The sequence below is a fragment of the Ixodes scapularis genome, unplaced genomic scaffold, assembly GCF_016920785.2.
Source record: "Ixodes scapularis isolate PalLabHiFi unplaced genomic scaffold, ASM1692078v2 PGA_scaffold0__279_contigs__length_252992795, whole genome shotgun sequence".
Taxonomy (NCBI): domain Eukaryota; kingdom Metazoa; phylum Arthropoda; class Arachnida; order Ixodida; family Ixodidae; genus Ixodes; species Ixodes scapularis.
Window position 1 is genome coordinate 37,938,521 of NW_024609835.1, and position 16,220 is coordinate 37,954,740.

At 43.6% G+C, this 16,220-nt stretch overlaps 2 protein-coding genes across 2 annotated transcripts in view; one reads left to right on the plus strand and one right to left on the minus strand.

Annotated features, from left to right (window-relative positions):
- The window catches only part of LOC8043017 (synaptic vesicle glycoprotein 2C), a 56,282-nt gene extending 53,516 nt beyond the window's left edge, over window positions 1-2,766 (plus strand). The window contains exon 12 of the mRNA XM_029982663.4: window positions 2,418-2,766. Coding sequence (XP_029838523.1) covers window positions 2,418-2,598 — 181 coding nt within the window. The 3' untranslated portion in view covers window positions 2,599-2,766. The remainder of the gene's footprint in view (window positions 1-2,417) is intronic.
- Window positions 2,767-10,348: 7,582 nt separating this feature from the next.
- On the minus strand, window positions 10,349-16,173 carry LOC8043016 (protein transport protein Sec61 subunit gamma; the record flags this gene model as incomplete). Its single annotated transcript, XM_042291696.1, has 4 exons — window positions 10,349-10,439; window positions 14,594-14,696; window positions 15,747-15,846; window positions 16,030-16,173. Coding segments are annotated over 4 exons (357 nt in total), but the record flags the coding sequence as incomplete, so codon positions are not given.
- Window positions 16,174-16,220: the final 47 nt, after the last annotated feature.

The window sequence follows — 16,220 nt, forward strand, 5'->3', positions numbered from 1 at the left end:
GAACTCCAAGTTACAACTCCTTATGACGCCGTCAAATGGCAGCAAGCGCAGAAGCATAGACTCAATGATAAGCAGTGCAATGAAGTTTCGTCGGTGCTCCGTTAACCTATCTAGAGCACAGTTTTTTTGTGTTTTTTCTTTATGCGTTTCAAGCACAAGGAGCATATGTTGGCGCCGCCCAACGGTGGGGCAGGGCGGGTGAAATTCTTTAGTACTTCTCGAAAACTTGCACATAATATATTCCTTGGCCTGTCCGGAGTCTCTTGGATTTTCGCCGAAAGGCTGAGAATGCAAAATCAAAAGTGCCGACATTTAAAAAAAAAATATATATATACATATATATGTTCGAGATTATTTGTGTAGCTATCGCGAAAAATATTTGCTTGAAGCTCCACCTAGTTAGTTTGTTTTTGCCATTTCTGCGAGCACTTCGAACTGTTTGCGGGTCATCGAGTTTCATGTGGCAAATGACAAACGAAATTCGCTTGGCGGTACGTACCCTTTGTGTGCGGCGCAACAGTCACTATACTGACGCATACCCAGACCAAATGCCGCCAGTTGATGAGAAATTTAGCCAGCGCAGTATACAACGCTAGCCTGGGATTTTTAACGTGAATCACGCAGTAGTGATATACGACCGCACGCCAATACGTTGTTCATCCAGAACAAAACTGGCAACACTGGGTTCTGCAGGGCGAGCTTTCGTTTCACGTGCTCTGAGCTGCACTGCGTTGACCCTAGCTAGTTTACAGACTTGGGGAATTGGTGGCCGAGTGTGTTAGAGCACCGCAGCTCGGAAAGAAAACTCGCGCTGCAGAACGCAGGGACCCTGGAGGTTCAGTCCTCACCCTTGCCCATTTTAATCAAATTGGATGATCATCGTACCAGCGTGCGGTCACGTGCCACTACTGCGCGATGCACTTTAATAAACCCAGGCTAGCAACTGTACTGCAGCGTAAATTTCTTATCTACAGAGGAGAATCCACATGTCCAATGGGGCTGATTAACGTCCCTCTTACTAAGCAATCAAACAAGAAAAAAAAAAAAAACGTTTGCGGTAGGAGAAGTGCGTGTTGTGTCCACGTGATTTTTGCCCCACAAAACTGGAAGTCATGGCGACTTTTGGCACAGTGCGAAATGCCCTTCCGGATTGCAAGCCGACTTTACGCGTTCACATCATAACTGATCTACTCTCTGACCATTGGAAATCTTTATGACAGAGGACGATTGTAAGTTGGAATTTCAGCGTTATTTTTTTTCTTCTGAAATCTGTAAGCGATTTATGCATCTGTATTACCTAAAGCTTTTCTCTTAAAATATGCTTGGTTCCCGCAAAAATATTGAGAACGGAGAATCAGCCTCCATTGAGATTTGGGATTAAATTGGGCGCTACATTTAGCAGAATGTACCCTTTGCCTGTCACGTCACAACATCTCACTGTAAATCCCTCCCCCCCCCCTTGATGGAACTGATCTAAAGGCAGTCCGAGCCCAACCGGATTGCTGCGTACAAACAAACGTAAAACCCAGAACCATAACCTAACCTAACCTAACCTAACGTAACCTAACCATAGGCTACGCCAGAACCCATCTTTTTTTTCTTTCTTTGTTTTTTTTTCGTATGATGTAACTAACCGTTTTTCTTTTTTTTCGTGGTCGCCATCAGAGTTGGAGATATTTTAACTTTCGGCGACCAGCACGGGAGCGGGATGGGCGCTCCTCGCTTTTCTGGAACTTTACAAACAACGGAGACAGTCGCTTTTGTTGTATTCTCCTTCTCGAAGTCCCTCAAACATCCCACCCACTAAAGGGGCTTTATCCTCTCTCCCGCACGTGGCGTCCACCACTGCGAGTTCTTTTTCCCCGCTGCAGTTGTTGTTGTAGGCGTTGTGGTGAAATTAGGGGGGGGGGGGGGGGGGGGGGGAAGAGTCAATCGGTGTAGAGGGCCAGCGCAACGAACAACTCCCTTGACCTTATCCCCCTTGATTTCCATTGGCCGTTGTTCGTAACATCACACAGAATGTGATTGGCCGCCTGGAGGATCGCCGTGACGTAACTTCATCGGTCGCTCCGGCCGTCGGTGCTTGTCGTCAAAACACAACTGCACACTTTTGACCGGCTACGGGCCCCGGAAGTTATAAAAAATAACCGGGTTCCGGGTCCTGCACCCGCCCGAACGCTGCAATCCGGTTTGGTTTGGAGCGCCCTTTAGCTCAACCCAGATGGATTGTCTCGTTTCCTGCTCGATCCAACTGGAACCTGTTCCATAATGAAGCTTGAAATGAACCCATTTTCACCTAGCTGTTTTATTGCCAACTGTAAGAATACCTTCACATTTTTCACAGTTACATGTAAAAATGGTTAGAGTCAGGCAATTGTAACTGCACTAACTTCTGCCTACTTGATTCCGAATTGCAGAAGCACGGCTTACGGATTCCTCAGTGCCGCCAGCCGCCTGGCCGCACTTTTGGGGAGCCTTACCTTTGGCCACTTCATCAGCCTGAACAAGTCCGTGCCCATCATCACCACTTCCGCCGTCCTGCTGCTAGGCTGCCTGGTCTCTTGGCGTATGCCCGAGACCAAAGACGTGCTAATGTAAAGTCACCTCCCCTCTCCCCCTCTACAAGACCGACTACCATGTTGTTGTTGTTGTTCAGAATGGTGAGGATGAGGAAAAAGTCAAAGTAAGCTCAGATTTCATTTACAAGTACCTCTTCCCCTCAACGTTTTTCCCGACCGATAAAACTAAATAAAGAAATGAAAGCTGGAAAAAACTGTGCCCCCCCCCCCCCCCCCCCCACACACACACACACACGCAACCTGTCCGGGCAATATGAGCTACAACACTTGATCAGATTTTGTGCTATGCCTTCAGTCAAGGAGTTCAGAGACTGAGACATAATTATTAAAAACAGAGCGTGTTGGTAAGGTTCATATGCATACGAAAGAATAACCACATTGCACGGAGCACAGATGTGTTTGTCCCGTTATGTCATGAACTGTGCTCCATCCTATGGGTTTTATATATATATTCATGTGCATATGAGACCTAACTTCGCGTTAGACCTTTATTCGAAACCAGAGCTTTTTCAAAATCTTAAACATACATCAAAAAGCATACCGGGCTGTTTACACTCATTCTGTCTGCAGTAGTACACCACATGGCGTCGTTTATGCCCTGTGGCTACATTTTTAACAGTAGAAAATAATGAAAGTATTGTGAGCTTTCCTTTTTCCCTCCTTTTTAGGTGGTATAGTACTTTCTAAATTGTTGATTTTTCTGATTAGGTAGGTTTCCTGCATCATCCATGTCTTCTTAATGCAGCGGCTGTAAAGGTATTTATCATTGTTGCCATTGGCTATGGGCAGCCAACCATGTGGCTTGTTTGTTTTTATTGGAGGTAGTGGAGACACATCTTGATGTCGGTTTTCATTGAAGACTGCGTAATTATTTACAATACATATAGCTCTACGGTGGAAATTATATAGTAAACTTAAAAAGAATTAGAAACCTGAACTAGAAAAAACTAATGGAGGAAAACATATCTGTTCCCCAAAAGAGAAAATATATTTACTAAAACATGTTTAGACCAGTCTCTTTTAATTCGGGTTACTAATTACCACCAATGTGCTCCTTTCAATACATCCTTGAAAAACAAGATTGAATTTCTCGCCTAGCATTCACCGCTCTAACTGGTCACAACCTTCTCGATTGTGCGCAGTCTCTATCTCGCCGTCTTTTCCACGAAGCTCCTGTGACAGTTCGGCATGGAATGAAGCGCTGCAGCAAAGCGTTCTCCATTTGTGCAAACATTCAATGTCAGTAGGCAGTCTTCTTGGGAAAGGTAGCTCCCGGAATTAATTTATATTTGACTTGCTTCCTCTTGAGTGGAAATCAACAAGCGGTGTGTACAAGTTCCCACTGCTGCTGGCTCTTCAATGCCAGAGGACAGTGCACTGGCTCATTCATAGTTCTACCGATCTTAGTTGAATTCAGCACTAAGTTTCGATTATAGTTATGCATTCGTAAAAAGAAATCTCATGTCGACCATAGCTGACTATATGTGTGATAGAACAGACAAAAATGTGTACATAAAAACAGGCTTTTGTGCTAAAATTATTGCTTTTTTCTGCATGTTTTGCGACAAAATACCCTAAAGATGCTTATCCTGTCGGCACCGTATAGAATCATAGCATCTCAGCGTCACCAACGTCAACTGACGCTAATGAAGGAGGGCTGTAAAGACCCATAATAATTGATGTCTCAAATCATAACTTTATTCTGATGTCACTTTCTATAGCATTGTGTCTATCGTGGAGTTCAAAAGGGTAGCTCCCTCTCAAGAGTCATTTGCGAATAGTGATTTTGTTAACACTATCTGTAGAGATTAGATCTGCATTTAAATCGCAACCACATTTTATTTAAAGAAAGCTGTATCTGCGTTCGACCTACAATCTGATTTTATTTTTATTGTGCATTTCACAGTTCGGGCATGTATAAAATAAACCACCGAGGAACCACATTTGCACTTTTAGCTTTCATATCATTGTATGGATCGTATGAGAACATTAACAAAAAATGTAGAGGCAATGCGTAGATGGTGTGTGGTAAAGTAAGCACTGTGCAAGCTAAATAGCCGTTTGAGCAGAAAACTTGGAACTGCAGCCATGCACATCCAAAGCATTTAAACGCCCTCCATTGCGAAAACCTCGGGTTTGTAAAAGACCTGTCAGCAAAATTGATTAACCTTCACTGCAGTCCTTCAGTTTCCATGTGGATAGTTGTTAATAATTTGCGTTATGAAGACTAGAACCCCTATTTGTGATGTGCTGAAACACCAAGATATATTATCATCTCCACTAAAGGAACAGTGTAATGTTGGGGCGTGATATAGCACATATGCCCATGGTAGGGTCTGATATGGCATATGCCTATGGTGGGATGCGATATGGCATATGCCTACCATGCTGATGCAAAATGGCTGGACCTCCACCTATACCTGGGGTGATCCAGTGGCGTAGCCTGGGGGGTGGGGGAGAGGGGGAACTTATGGAGCTTCAGCCCCCCTCCCCTTTCCTGCAATCCAGCCGACTCTATAATATACACATGCAGTTTGACCCCCCTCCCCTAGTCATAAACATTCCAGCCATCTGAGCACCCCCCCCCCCCCCCCCCCCGGAAAATATTCCCGGCTACGCCACTAGGCTCATCCACCCTTTCAGAAGTTTTTTTCCCGAATACACAGGGGTGCAGAAGAGAAGTAGATGAGCCTATGTCAACTGATTTTGTTTTAATTCCTAAATGCCAGATGTGTTGAACACCGTAAGAGGCAACTCCAACTGTACACACTATCCTGTAATGCAGCTAGTCATTAACGAATATGTTCATATTCTGTTAGCACTTTCTCGCCTCCCATTTTCGCCTAAACTATTGGTTTGCACATTTATCATCCTTGACCTATCCCCAACATGTTTCGCCCCACTGCTGCTACCGCGGCATTGAGGCGAGCTGTATCTATAGGAATAACACGATAGACACAATACTCCTCAGACTTAAAAAAAGAAGAAATCAAATCACAACGAAGAAAAACATATGTAAATAATACGGTACAAAATACTAGAACAACTTAAAACAATTTCTGCATTGCCTATGAACAAGGTCCATGCATCCATATTTCCACAAAGTGCAGAGACAGTCGTTGCCAGCTACGAAATGAGCCAAGCAAATGACAAGACCCAGAAAAGTCTTTATCCCGATTCTTGACGATGTAATTTACTCTGGCTTCTAATCAAGCCTAACATCAGTTTCTGTATCAGAGAGCGGATGACATTTTTGCATAAGAATGCTTTTTTGCTTCGTCACTTCCTAAGACCCCTTACACAGATAACAGTGAGTGACTTTCCTTGTGCCTTGCAGAAACGCAGATGCACAGGCTGTGTTTATACAGTGTGGAAATTATGTGAGTCAATATAAAATATGGCTTTTCTTGTGTCTTGTAGAAATGCAGATGCACAGGCTGTGTTCGTACACAGTGTGGAAATTATGTGAGTCGATATAAAATGTCAACTAGATGGACGAAAATCCTTGTTGCTTAGTGTGTCTACACATTTTAGTACGACAAGGATTGAGTGACTGCTCGACTTGCTGGGTGAAGGTCCTCTCAAGTTCTAGCAGTTTTATTACAGACCTCAAGATATTGATGCAACACTGTGATTCAAGCGTTCAATCTGAGGAGACTCGGTTTAGTTATGTAGATATTTTATTTTACTCAGCGCACGAAAATCAGTGGATGTGATGAACCACGTGCTAACCCTCTTCATGAGGGATCCAACAGTGCAGAACACCAAAGATAATCCACCATAACTGTGTCCTCAATTTACTAGTCTTCAGCTCTTGTGTGATATTCGGAAGTCGCAAATTGGTCATGTCGCAAAGCCACCTCTTAGAGTGCTGTAGTTGTAGAAGGCACATCCGCGAGAATGGTGAAAGCTCTGCTACAAGTCAGGAGCGGGTGTCTGTATCCCCATAGACAGAACCAAGGTAATCTTTGTCAATGAAACAAACAGCATTGTGCATAACCTCATTTACTTTGGCTATGCAGTGGCCACATCCCCCCTACCCCAATATTGTCCTTTCAAATCTACAGGAACTACTATATTTATAGAGCAATATGCTGCAAAACAAAAGGCTAATTTCTGCTATATGAAAAAAAAAAAGTATTCGAAACACCCTCCCTCAATTTCGTGTATTTCACTTGTGTGCATTAATTACACTTCAAGACGCACATATTACGAATGTGAATGTATTTTGTAGTGCTAATTTACTGGAGAAGCAATATTCTGCATTGAATGTTTGTTGCAGTCTTATCCAATCAAAGTTAAAGGTCTGTCCTTCGCTGTGTGCATGGATGGCTCTGGTCACGAGTGTGCAGCACTGCGCGTTCATTTGTTAAAGAGCAACGTGCATGACTGCAGATTGTACATTCGTCCTAGTGTGATACTTTTTCCTTGTTTACATTGTACATAGATATTGCAGTATGCGTACTTATCAATGTTTGTTCACACTAGCAAACGTGAAACACCCATTGTTGACATTCGTGCCATATTTAGAAGGTATAGAAATGGCAACAAGACGTTTGCATTGTGTCGATAGACAGGCTTGGTTCATATTTTACCTTGCCTAAGCCTGCCTGAACCAAGAGAGAGGACAGGCATAGTTTTAGATTCAACATTGCAGGTTTGACTGCACCAAAATTTAGACATGATCATCCCAAGGGTGACATTTCTCATGTGTGCTCCATTGTAGAAGTGTGAAGTCTTGGACTCTCCGTGTGACATGTCCTTGTATGTTCTGCTTGTTACTGTGGCAGTTGTTTCGGCACCAAGCAAACAAAAAGGAAAACCCTAGGTCTGCACACACACGAAACATATCCTCTTGTAAATGAATAGCCTATTAAAAAGTTGACAGTGTTATTTAAGACAAACTGGTTTCTGTTCTTTACTTTCAAATGATTGCGACCTTATTTCATTGCAGGCATCTCATGCATTGCATGGAACAGCGCAAATTCTGCTGTCATCTCAAGTCTTTAGATGCTGCAAGCTTCCTAGACTGCCAGTATTACAGCTCGAGCTGTTAGTGGCGCATCCCTCGGTTTCGCGACGGCGTGAGCGCGAACGAAAGTTTCTCCGCTAAATTTGGCGGGAAAATTTGTCACGTGACCGGACGTCTCGGGATAAAGAGTCAGTTTCCTCCACTAAATTTAGCGGAAAAATTAACGGCACCTGACCTATGCACCAATTCAGTTTCCTCGGTAAATTTGCCGAAAACATTCACATCACGTGACTTACACCAATTTAGTCCCCGCTAAATTTAGCGAACAAATTGACGTCACGTGACCTATGCACCAATTCAGTTTCCCCCTAAATTTGGCGGGAAAATTGATGTCACTTGACCTACAAATTCAGGTTCACCGCTATATTTTGCGGAAAAATAGACGTCACGTGACCAATGCAGCAATTTCGTTTCTCCGCTAAATTTGGCAGAAATATTCAAGTCACATTCCAGTAGGAAGAGGACAGAGAAAAAGCTTGGGGTACGCTGGTTCTGAAATTATCTCGGCATACTCAGTCAGGAAGTACGCATGTAACAAATCTTATGGCCGTTAGCAACCGCCAATTGCTCGACTGTCGCTTTCTTCAAAACGGTTTGTATGTGTGAATGTGCCTGTAGGATTGGGCATGATAACTTCATGCGATATTGAATTAGTCGAATCCAAGCGTGTAGGGACTTCACTTCCTGCAGTGCTGCGGGTCAGTATAGCTATAAAGGGATAAGAAATGTTCAATTTTAGCCTTTCATCTTCAAGATTTACCTCGCGTACACGAGCCTTGAAAAAGGTAATTTCGTCAATGGACGCATAAAACAAGTAACAAACTTGTTGACCAGCAACACTAATGTAAAGTTGCGAGCTCGGTGTACGCAAACTTATTGGTTGTTACAGCGTGTGGACTCGTACATAAGCAAGATCCCCGAGCTTCGCAGCCTTGAGATTCCTAGCACTGGCTCGTCCACGTACCTCGAAACGCTAACAGGAAGGCTCGAGTACAAAAATAAACAAGCATGTGCCAAGACAAGGCTACGTATGGCTCGGGCTTGTGCTGATGCTTCAAGGTCTGGCCATTTAGGTTAGTTTAGAGACCCAAAACGATGCGCTCGGGACCCGGAAACATTAGATAGCGGCTGTTTATAATCCACACTCTGCGTATGATCTCTTCTCGAAACCGAAACCATGCCGCTCTCCTCCCTGGCCAACTAGTTCCCAGAGTACAACGCGCGCAGAGTTGCTCACTGGGATTTATGGTAGTCTATCGCATTGCTTCAGTACCACCGTACAAAAATAGTTGTGTGAAAATATTATCTCCGCCCTATCATCTTCTGGAAGACTGCCAGGCCATATGGTTTACCTTTACATGCCCCAGAAGAAAGACAGGGCGTGGTGTATAAACAGTGCATGCTAGAATTAAACATAGTATACATCAGCGGACCATCTGCGGATTACTCGAATAGAAACAAAATCCTTGTGATACAATCAAATGTATAAGGCATTGCTCCTATATTAGAAGGGCCATCTGAGATAGCCTGCTCCTGGTAATGGTGAAGAGTAGAAATCCAGGAAAGAAAAAGATGAACAGAAAGCACCTATGGAAAATACACAATCACAATTGAAAGCAGTGGAGAAGACACTACCGTATAACAGCGGAAAAGTAAACACTAGAGATAACCAACCTACACATGCTAAAGTTTCAGTACAACAGTTGTCACTGACAATCATATAAAAAAGTTAACACCGGGTGTTTATGCAAGAGATCAATAAAGGGCAGTCAGCACAACTCAGTGAAGGTAAATTTAAACCACCTGCAGATTTTTGACAACAGAGAAAGCCTTCTTCAGCAACGTCTCCTTCGAATTGTGAGCACCACGACAGGGATGTGAATCGGAAAGCAAGAGCTGCACCTCAGAGCCACTGAGCCAGCCGTGACAATGCACAGTACTGAGAAACGAGTGTCAACTGAAACCCATACCTAGAGTGCCTTTCACACTGTATTTGTCAATAGGAATCTCCATGTACACAGGGCAAGAAAATAAACAGTGTTTGGGAAAGCTCAATAAATACTGTACAAATGTGGCTTCCATGACAAATTTGGCTCCATTTAGATGAAGTCAAAATACTGAATAATGCTACTTTAGAGTGAGTACAAGTCTTTACATCCCACCCAACACTGCACGGCTTAGTACAAGGAGCACCTTGGCCCCTTGGCAATGTCACTACCGGACACACGGCTTGACCTACAGTGTTCTTGTATACCTTCTCTTTTGACAACCAGAAAGATGCACTTAGAATTACGAACTAGCGCTGATTGCTTGGTAAGTTGGAGTTCCAAGTAATATTTGCCAACGCTACAGCCTATCACAAAAAAAAAACAGGCAATGATAGATTGTGTCACCGTGCTGTAAATAGAATGCAGATCCAGCCATCACTCAGAGACAACCGAAGTAATTATTAAACAAACATGTGAATAAATATTTGAAAAGCCCAGTTTGGCATGTCTTCCTGCCATAACGGTAGCGAGGGCAGTAGGCTGCTAGTTTAGACTATGGATGCATACCCCAAGAGAAGTAATCTCATCTTTCACTTGGCTACACTTCTTTACTTGAGTTAAGAGAACCATAGGGTGGCTGCCATCAGTCCGCGTCCTTTCATGACGGCTATATGAGGACCTTGCCACAACAATGGAATAAAGGAGTGTCAAAAAAAAAATTATAACAAAATGTGTCTTTGAAAATGGGAGGAGGTAAAAAGAGTACATTTATTCCAGGAGGCTTCGGTGCAATAATATACAAGTCTCGTCGATGTGGCCACTCATGATGCTTAGGAACCACTGAAAAAATAAGAAAGACAGACGAAAATTAACTTTCCTATTTATGCAACCATTATTTAACAATCAATGGCTATAACATAAAGAACATGGTAGGTGGTTCTATTTTTTTACTTAACATGCTGCATGGTTCACAGATAAACTTAGGGGGTTTCCTATTATCTGAAGCAAAACCTTCAAGCAACACCAATTCACATGATTCTTATTTAAAAAGGTGGCTTCAACATAATGAAACCGAGTTGCTAGCGGCAATATATACAACTTATGGAGAGCAAAACATAAGCAACAAAATGCAGATAAAATACAGCAGGCCCCTTCCCCCCACCCCCAAACAAAAAAGAAAACAAATATTTACCGCTATTTTCCAGTCCAAAAATAAAGTATGCATCACCGAACGCTCAGTTTCCACCCAAATGTAACGCTAGTAGTTCGGACCAGATGCCACTGTTTCAAAATTAACCGTCATCTTATTATTCGGAAACATTCAATGGGAGAAAGGGGCCCATTGCCAGTAGTTGACACCATTCATCCCAAAATAGCCGTTCGATCGAAACCATGCCACTCCGCTCCGTGGCCAACTGGATCCCAAAATTGTACACAAAATGTAACTGTCCAGCATACAACAAAAAACAGCCCAGCCGCATGTGCTTGCCAGAGCGGCTGGCGAGGTACAAGCTAAACATACAGAAGAAACTAACCTGAGCGCTTCGATGCAAGACATCACGAGCCGGGGTCAAAAAGTTCTAGGAGCGCTTTGCGCAACGACTGAACTCGAGACAATCAAGCGCGCTGTGCGAGTTCAGCGTGCACACATTGCCTTTGCTTTAGCTCACTTCTCTTCACCAACTCCTTAGCTTTAGATTTTTCACATACCGGGGTCCCCCTCGAAAGAAAGCGTACCGAGAGAAACCTAGGTAAACAGCAGCCTTTGATCTAGAGGGATTTTTGCAGTAGCGTATTAAACAAGAACAGAAACGTTGATGAACATTAGCGCGGTCCTTAGGTTTCAGTTTAGAAAGCGCCGTATCTGCAGCGACGTGGCGACGGCAACACCCAACGTCGCGCGACCACGGCGACTGGCAGGCAGGGACCATATATAGTTTTCCCACGGCCGTTGCTTTCAGGAGTGAATGCTTCAGCTCACAAAGTAACTCCTGCTGTGCAAAAACGTGGTTTCGTTTTACAGCATGACGGCATGGCTGCCACCCGGCACACTAGCGTCAGAGCGTTCGCACATGCCCGCGTCTATCGTTGAAAAAGTTTTAAAAAGACGCGAGACAACGAGAGACGGCAGGAAAAACCATGCAAGCGGGATGAACGGTTCATGCAGGGTACTTTGTGTCGGGCGGCCGCTTGCGCCACCTAGCTCACGTGTGCTTATTGCAGTACTCAGTTTAGTTTCGGTTTTAAAAGGCGAGCAAAATTGGTTCTTCGTCTTCACGACCTCGGTCGTGAAGACGAAGCCGCTCCACCTCTGCTCCACGCGCCCGAAATGCCGAGAGAAAACAAGTGGAAAGGAGGTGATTGCCGACTAAATCGTGTTATCAATATTCAATATTGCTCTAAACTTTTTTTCTTTTTCATGTAATATTAATTAAGCTCTTTAAAACAAGGCAATTTTTTTTTTCAATGTAGATTTTTATTATTTGTTTGCACCTCTAGTAAATTCCAGCACAATACGTTGAGAAACCGATTTTCGCAGGCCGTCTAAAGTGCCTTAAAAGCGCTAGTTGACATGAGTAATAATAAAAAAATAAACAAAAAAAGGCAGAGTCCTCCCTAACTTTCTGAAAGTCCAGTCCTCAACAGGTCATGTTACAGGATGCAATTTGTATTTTCTAAAATAATGCAAACTTGGCAACTACGCATGCTGTTTTTTTTTTGTTTTTTTTTTTGTATTTTTGAAGGTTAGTTTGAGTAAACAGAAAATTATTGGAGTGAGATTTCAATCAACCTGTAACGCTACTCTAAAGCCATTTCTTAGAAGACACCTCTGGCAAGCTTAATAAAGATGTCAAACTAGCAGCTTACAAATGCTTTGTGCACTCAGCATTAAAAGATATGAATGCCAATAATGGACCCAATTAAAAACACCGAGGGTCTCAAATGAAATGGATCGAAACCCTAGCCCCGCCGCTTATTTTTTGTATGAGCAGGCACATAGAATCTGCTTCCGCCATGAAACATGAGGCAAGGACTAACAACCAAATGGCAGAAAATAATAATTAAAGGAAGTTTTTTCTATTGCCAACAATATGACGAAATATATCCCCCAGCTCAACCTGTTGCCTTCAATGTCAATAGCTTAGAGGATCATAAGTGCCAAGGTAATTGCCTCACTTTTTAAATTACGCTTTGCCGGACAATAGTGCAGTGGAATGCTTTGCCGAACGAAGTCATCTGCTGCTTTGACTTTAAAGGGGCTGTGCAACGACATTGGGTAGGAATATTTCTTACTTTACACCAGCTTCCTGACACTAGTAGGACCCAAGAATACTCAAACGCAACACCACTGACCGAAAAGCGTCTTCATCACGGCAGAATTCAAAAGATGAAAGCGGAGCTTTTCTTTCAGTCTCTCCTTCCAACGTCGCCTTTTTGCTCCTTCACGAAATTTGATGATGGAGCTGTGGGGACAATGGTAACAGTACGATCCCCGGGAATGCGCCATCGAGCATTGCGGTAACGATATTCAAATGCTGCTCACACAGTGGACGCGAAGACTGTGTACGCATTCAATCTGAGCTCAGGACAATCAATGCCTCGACATGCATTCAGGCAGTGGCCCGTGTCCAATCGCTGGAACGACGACAATAGAAGAGCCATAACAATGTCTGGAACTCGGCGAGTGTCCTGTGCTTTGCCAACCTCAGTGCGTGGCTATGATCAACATTGGCGGCATATAATCTGCTCCAGATCACGTGGCCGCTTGTTCTAGCTGCAAGTTGAGGGGGTGAACGGTGCTAGTTTTTTTTTAATTTTTTTCGGGGACTTCTTTTGCGTGGGGTGAAAAACGAACGCTTATTTCATAGGTCATTAACGTCAGGGAGCCGTTTTAAGCGGTATTTGCACAAAGTACAAAAATTGTTGCATCGCCCCTTTAAAGGGGTTAGGAGAAAACCATTAAACGGATAGATTATTCTTGAAATATAATGCTCATAAGGATGCAGCACACATGTGCAAGATCGTCACAGACGACGGAAAGTTTGTCCATAACAAGCTCGTTATCGTCGCTGGAGCTGGTCGAAGCAAAATGACCAGCTTTCAACATCTTTTCATAACAATCACTCTCAACACTGCTGCGATCAGTGTCGAAGACTCAGACAAAGCGAGCGGTGCCGTTATATTGAAATGTGGAAGGTAAATGTGGAAGCGGAAACGCAAGGGCCTAGTCAGCGAGTGTGTGCAAGGGGACACCGCAAGTTGGGCGACTGGCATCACCAACCCAACAAACATGGTGGCCTTCTCGAAGGGGGTGGATACGAGGGTCCCACATACAAATAGATTCATTCACAAAACTATCACACCATTGTCAAAACAAATTTAACAAAAATATAGAAACACACAATGGATCCTAGCAGTGTAGTTATCTCACATTTTATTTTTGGCAAGTAGTAACCCCTTTAGGTCATTTGAGCTGGGATTGCAAAGATGTTGACCTCACTAATCGATGTATGCACATGGAAATAAATGGCTCAAATAAACCCACGGAGTGATTATCATTTCGGGGGAGGACGCCCATATATATGACGGGATATGAAAGGAGCAGCAGACAACCATTATGTGCACCCAACATGCATGTGACACCAATGGGATGAGAGATGTTATGAGGGCTGCTACATTTGTGAGTGGCATTAATGAAGGCCATTAAGAGGTTGTCATATAACATTAGGTGACACTGACAAAGAGAGTGAGCTAATTTCTTCCAAAAACATCTTAAAAAAGAGGTGGATTCATGATGACTTTACCCTGTTGTAGTATGCTATTTGAGGCAAACAAAACTTAAACAAAAAAAAAACTGGAGAGTTACATTATTAGGGCGACAGAATGCATATATGGCAGATTAATTGCCTATCACTAATTTCTAATGAGGAAGAGAACAACATACTAAGGAGACTATTAGAGGAAGATTTTTGCTTGAATGAAATGTTACTTACACAATGATGTTGTTGATGGGGATGTGTATTAGCTTCACGAAGAAACCGATGAATCCCATGATGGCAAAGCCAATGGCTGTGGCCATTGCAATCTTCTGGAACTCTGAATAGAAGCACATAAAAAAAGGAGAAACCTTGTTAATCGTAGGAAGTTTCAATCAAACATAAAGGAAAGAACATACACAGGCACAGAACCAGTCCTAAAAACGTGAGTATGACAAACTCTGTAAGCTTGCGCAGTTCAGAGAAGAACAAGAAATTCCAAAAATAGTTGCACGAGATGCAAGCTTAAAGCTGACTTTGAACTGGACAACGTGCTTTGTCAAAACCAAGTTGGGATAATGGCGGATAGCTTTGACAAACTCGCTCTTAACATTAAAGGAGCTGTGTAACGATATTCAGTTGGAATGTTTTTCACTATACACGAGCTTACTGGCACACCTGGGACTCAAGGATACTCACACGCAACGCCACTGGCCAAGAAACTCCTTTGTTGCGGTGTAATTTCAAGGACTGAAGCGATCATTTTCATTCAATCTCTCCTTTGCAAAATTTGATGACGTAACTCGGGGATCGCAGTACAGCCAAGTGACGATATTTGGATGCGGTTCATAGATTGGACCCGAGCATTGCGTGGGCACTCGATTTGGGCTCGTGATAATTACTAGCTCTAGAAGCATTCGGGTAGTGGCCCGTGTCCAATCGCTGAAACGACGACAACAGCCGAGCCATAACAATGTCTGGAACTCAGCGCGTGTCCTGCGCTTTGCCAACTCCAGCGCGTGGCTATGATCAACACTGGCGGCATATAATCGGCTCCAGATCACGTGGCCGCTTGTTCTGGCTGCGAGTTGAGGGGGTGAACGCTGCTCGTTTTTCTTAATTTTTTTTCTGGGACTTATATTGCGTGGGGTGAAAAACGAATGCGTGTTAGGGATCCGTTTTAAGCGGTATTTGTGCACAGTACAAAAATGGTTGCATCGCTCCTTTAAGAAAGTTCTCAAGAACATCGCAAGCGTAACGTAACGGGGAAACGCCAAAGGAGGATAAAAGAGACCGTTTAGAGGTTAAAACGCAACAAATGAGCCGCTAGTTTCAAAGTCTGGCTGACTCGGCGATGTCACACGCAGTTCATTCGTCAAATGCGTCTCACCTTTGCGATCGGGCTTTGTGCACCTTTTGATCAGTCGGATAGAATCCTTCGATAGTTGCTTGAAGGGATCGATAAACGTCATAACCTGGTCCATGGCTCCCTAAATGAAAAACACAAGGGACCGCAAAAAGACGTTACAAGTCACCTTCTTGTGACCGACTACTTGACGACGATACTTGGGCTATTTCTAATAAAACAGATTGGAAACCAGTGCAATATAGGCAACAATAAACCCTCTTTAGTGTCTACAGCAGAAAAAAATATTATGATATTGAGCCATTACCGTCTGATCTTGTGCGATGCAACCTCTACAGTCGACTGGAACGGTTGAAAGGAGGACGCCAACGTTGAAAGGATTTTCCTCTTCGCCGTGCGACGAGTTGCTGCGTTGGTGCCACGAGTATCGTACTCTCGACCTCACAGTACGTCACCCTCGTCGAGTGGCATTCTGGGAAGTCAAGCGCGCGCACTCTC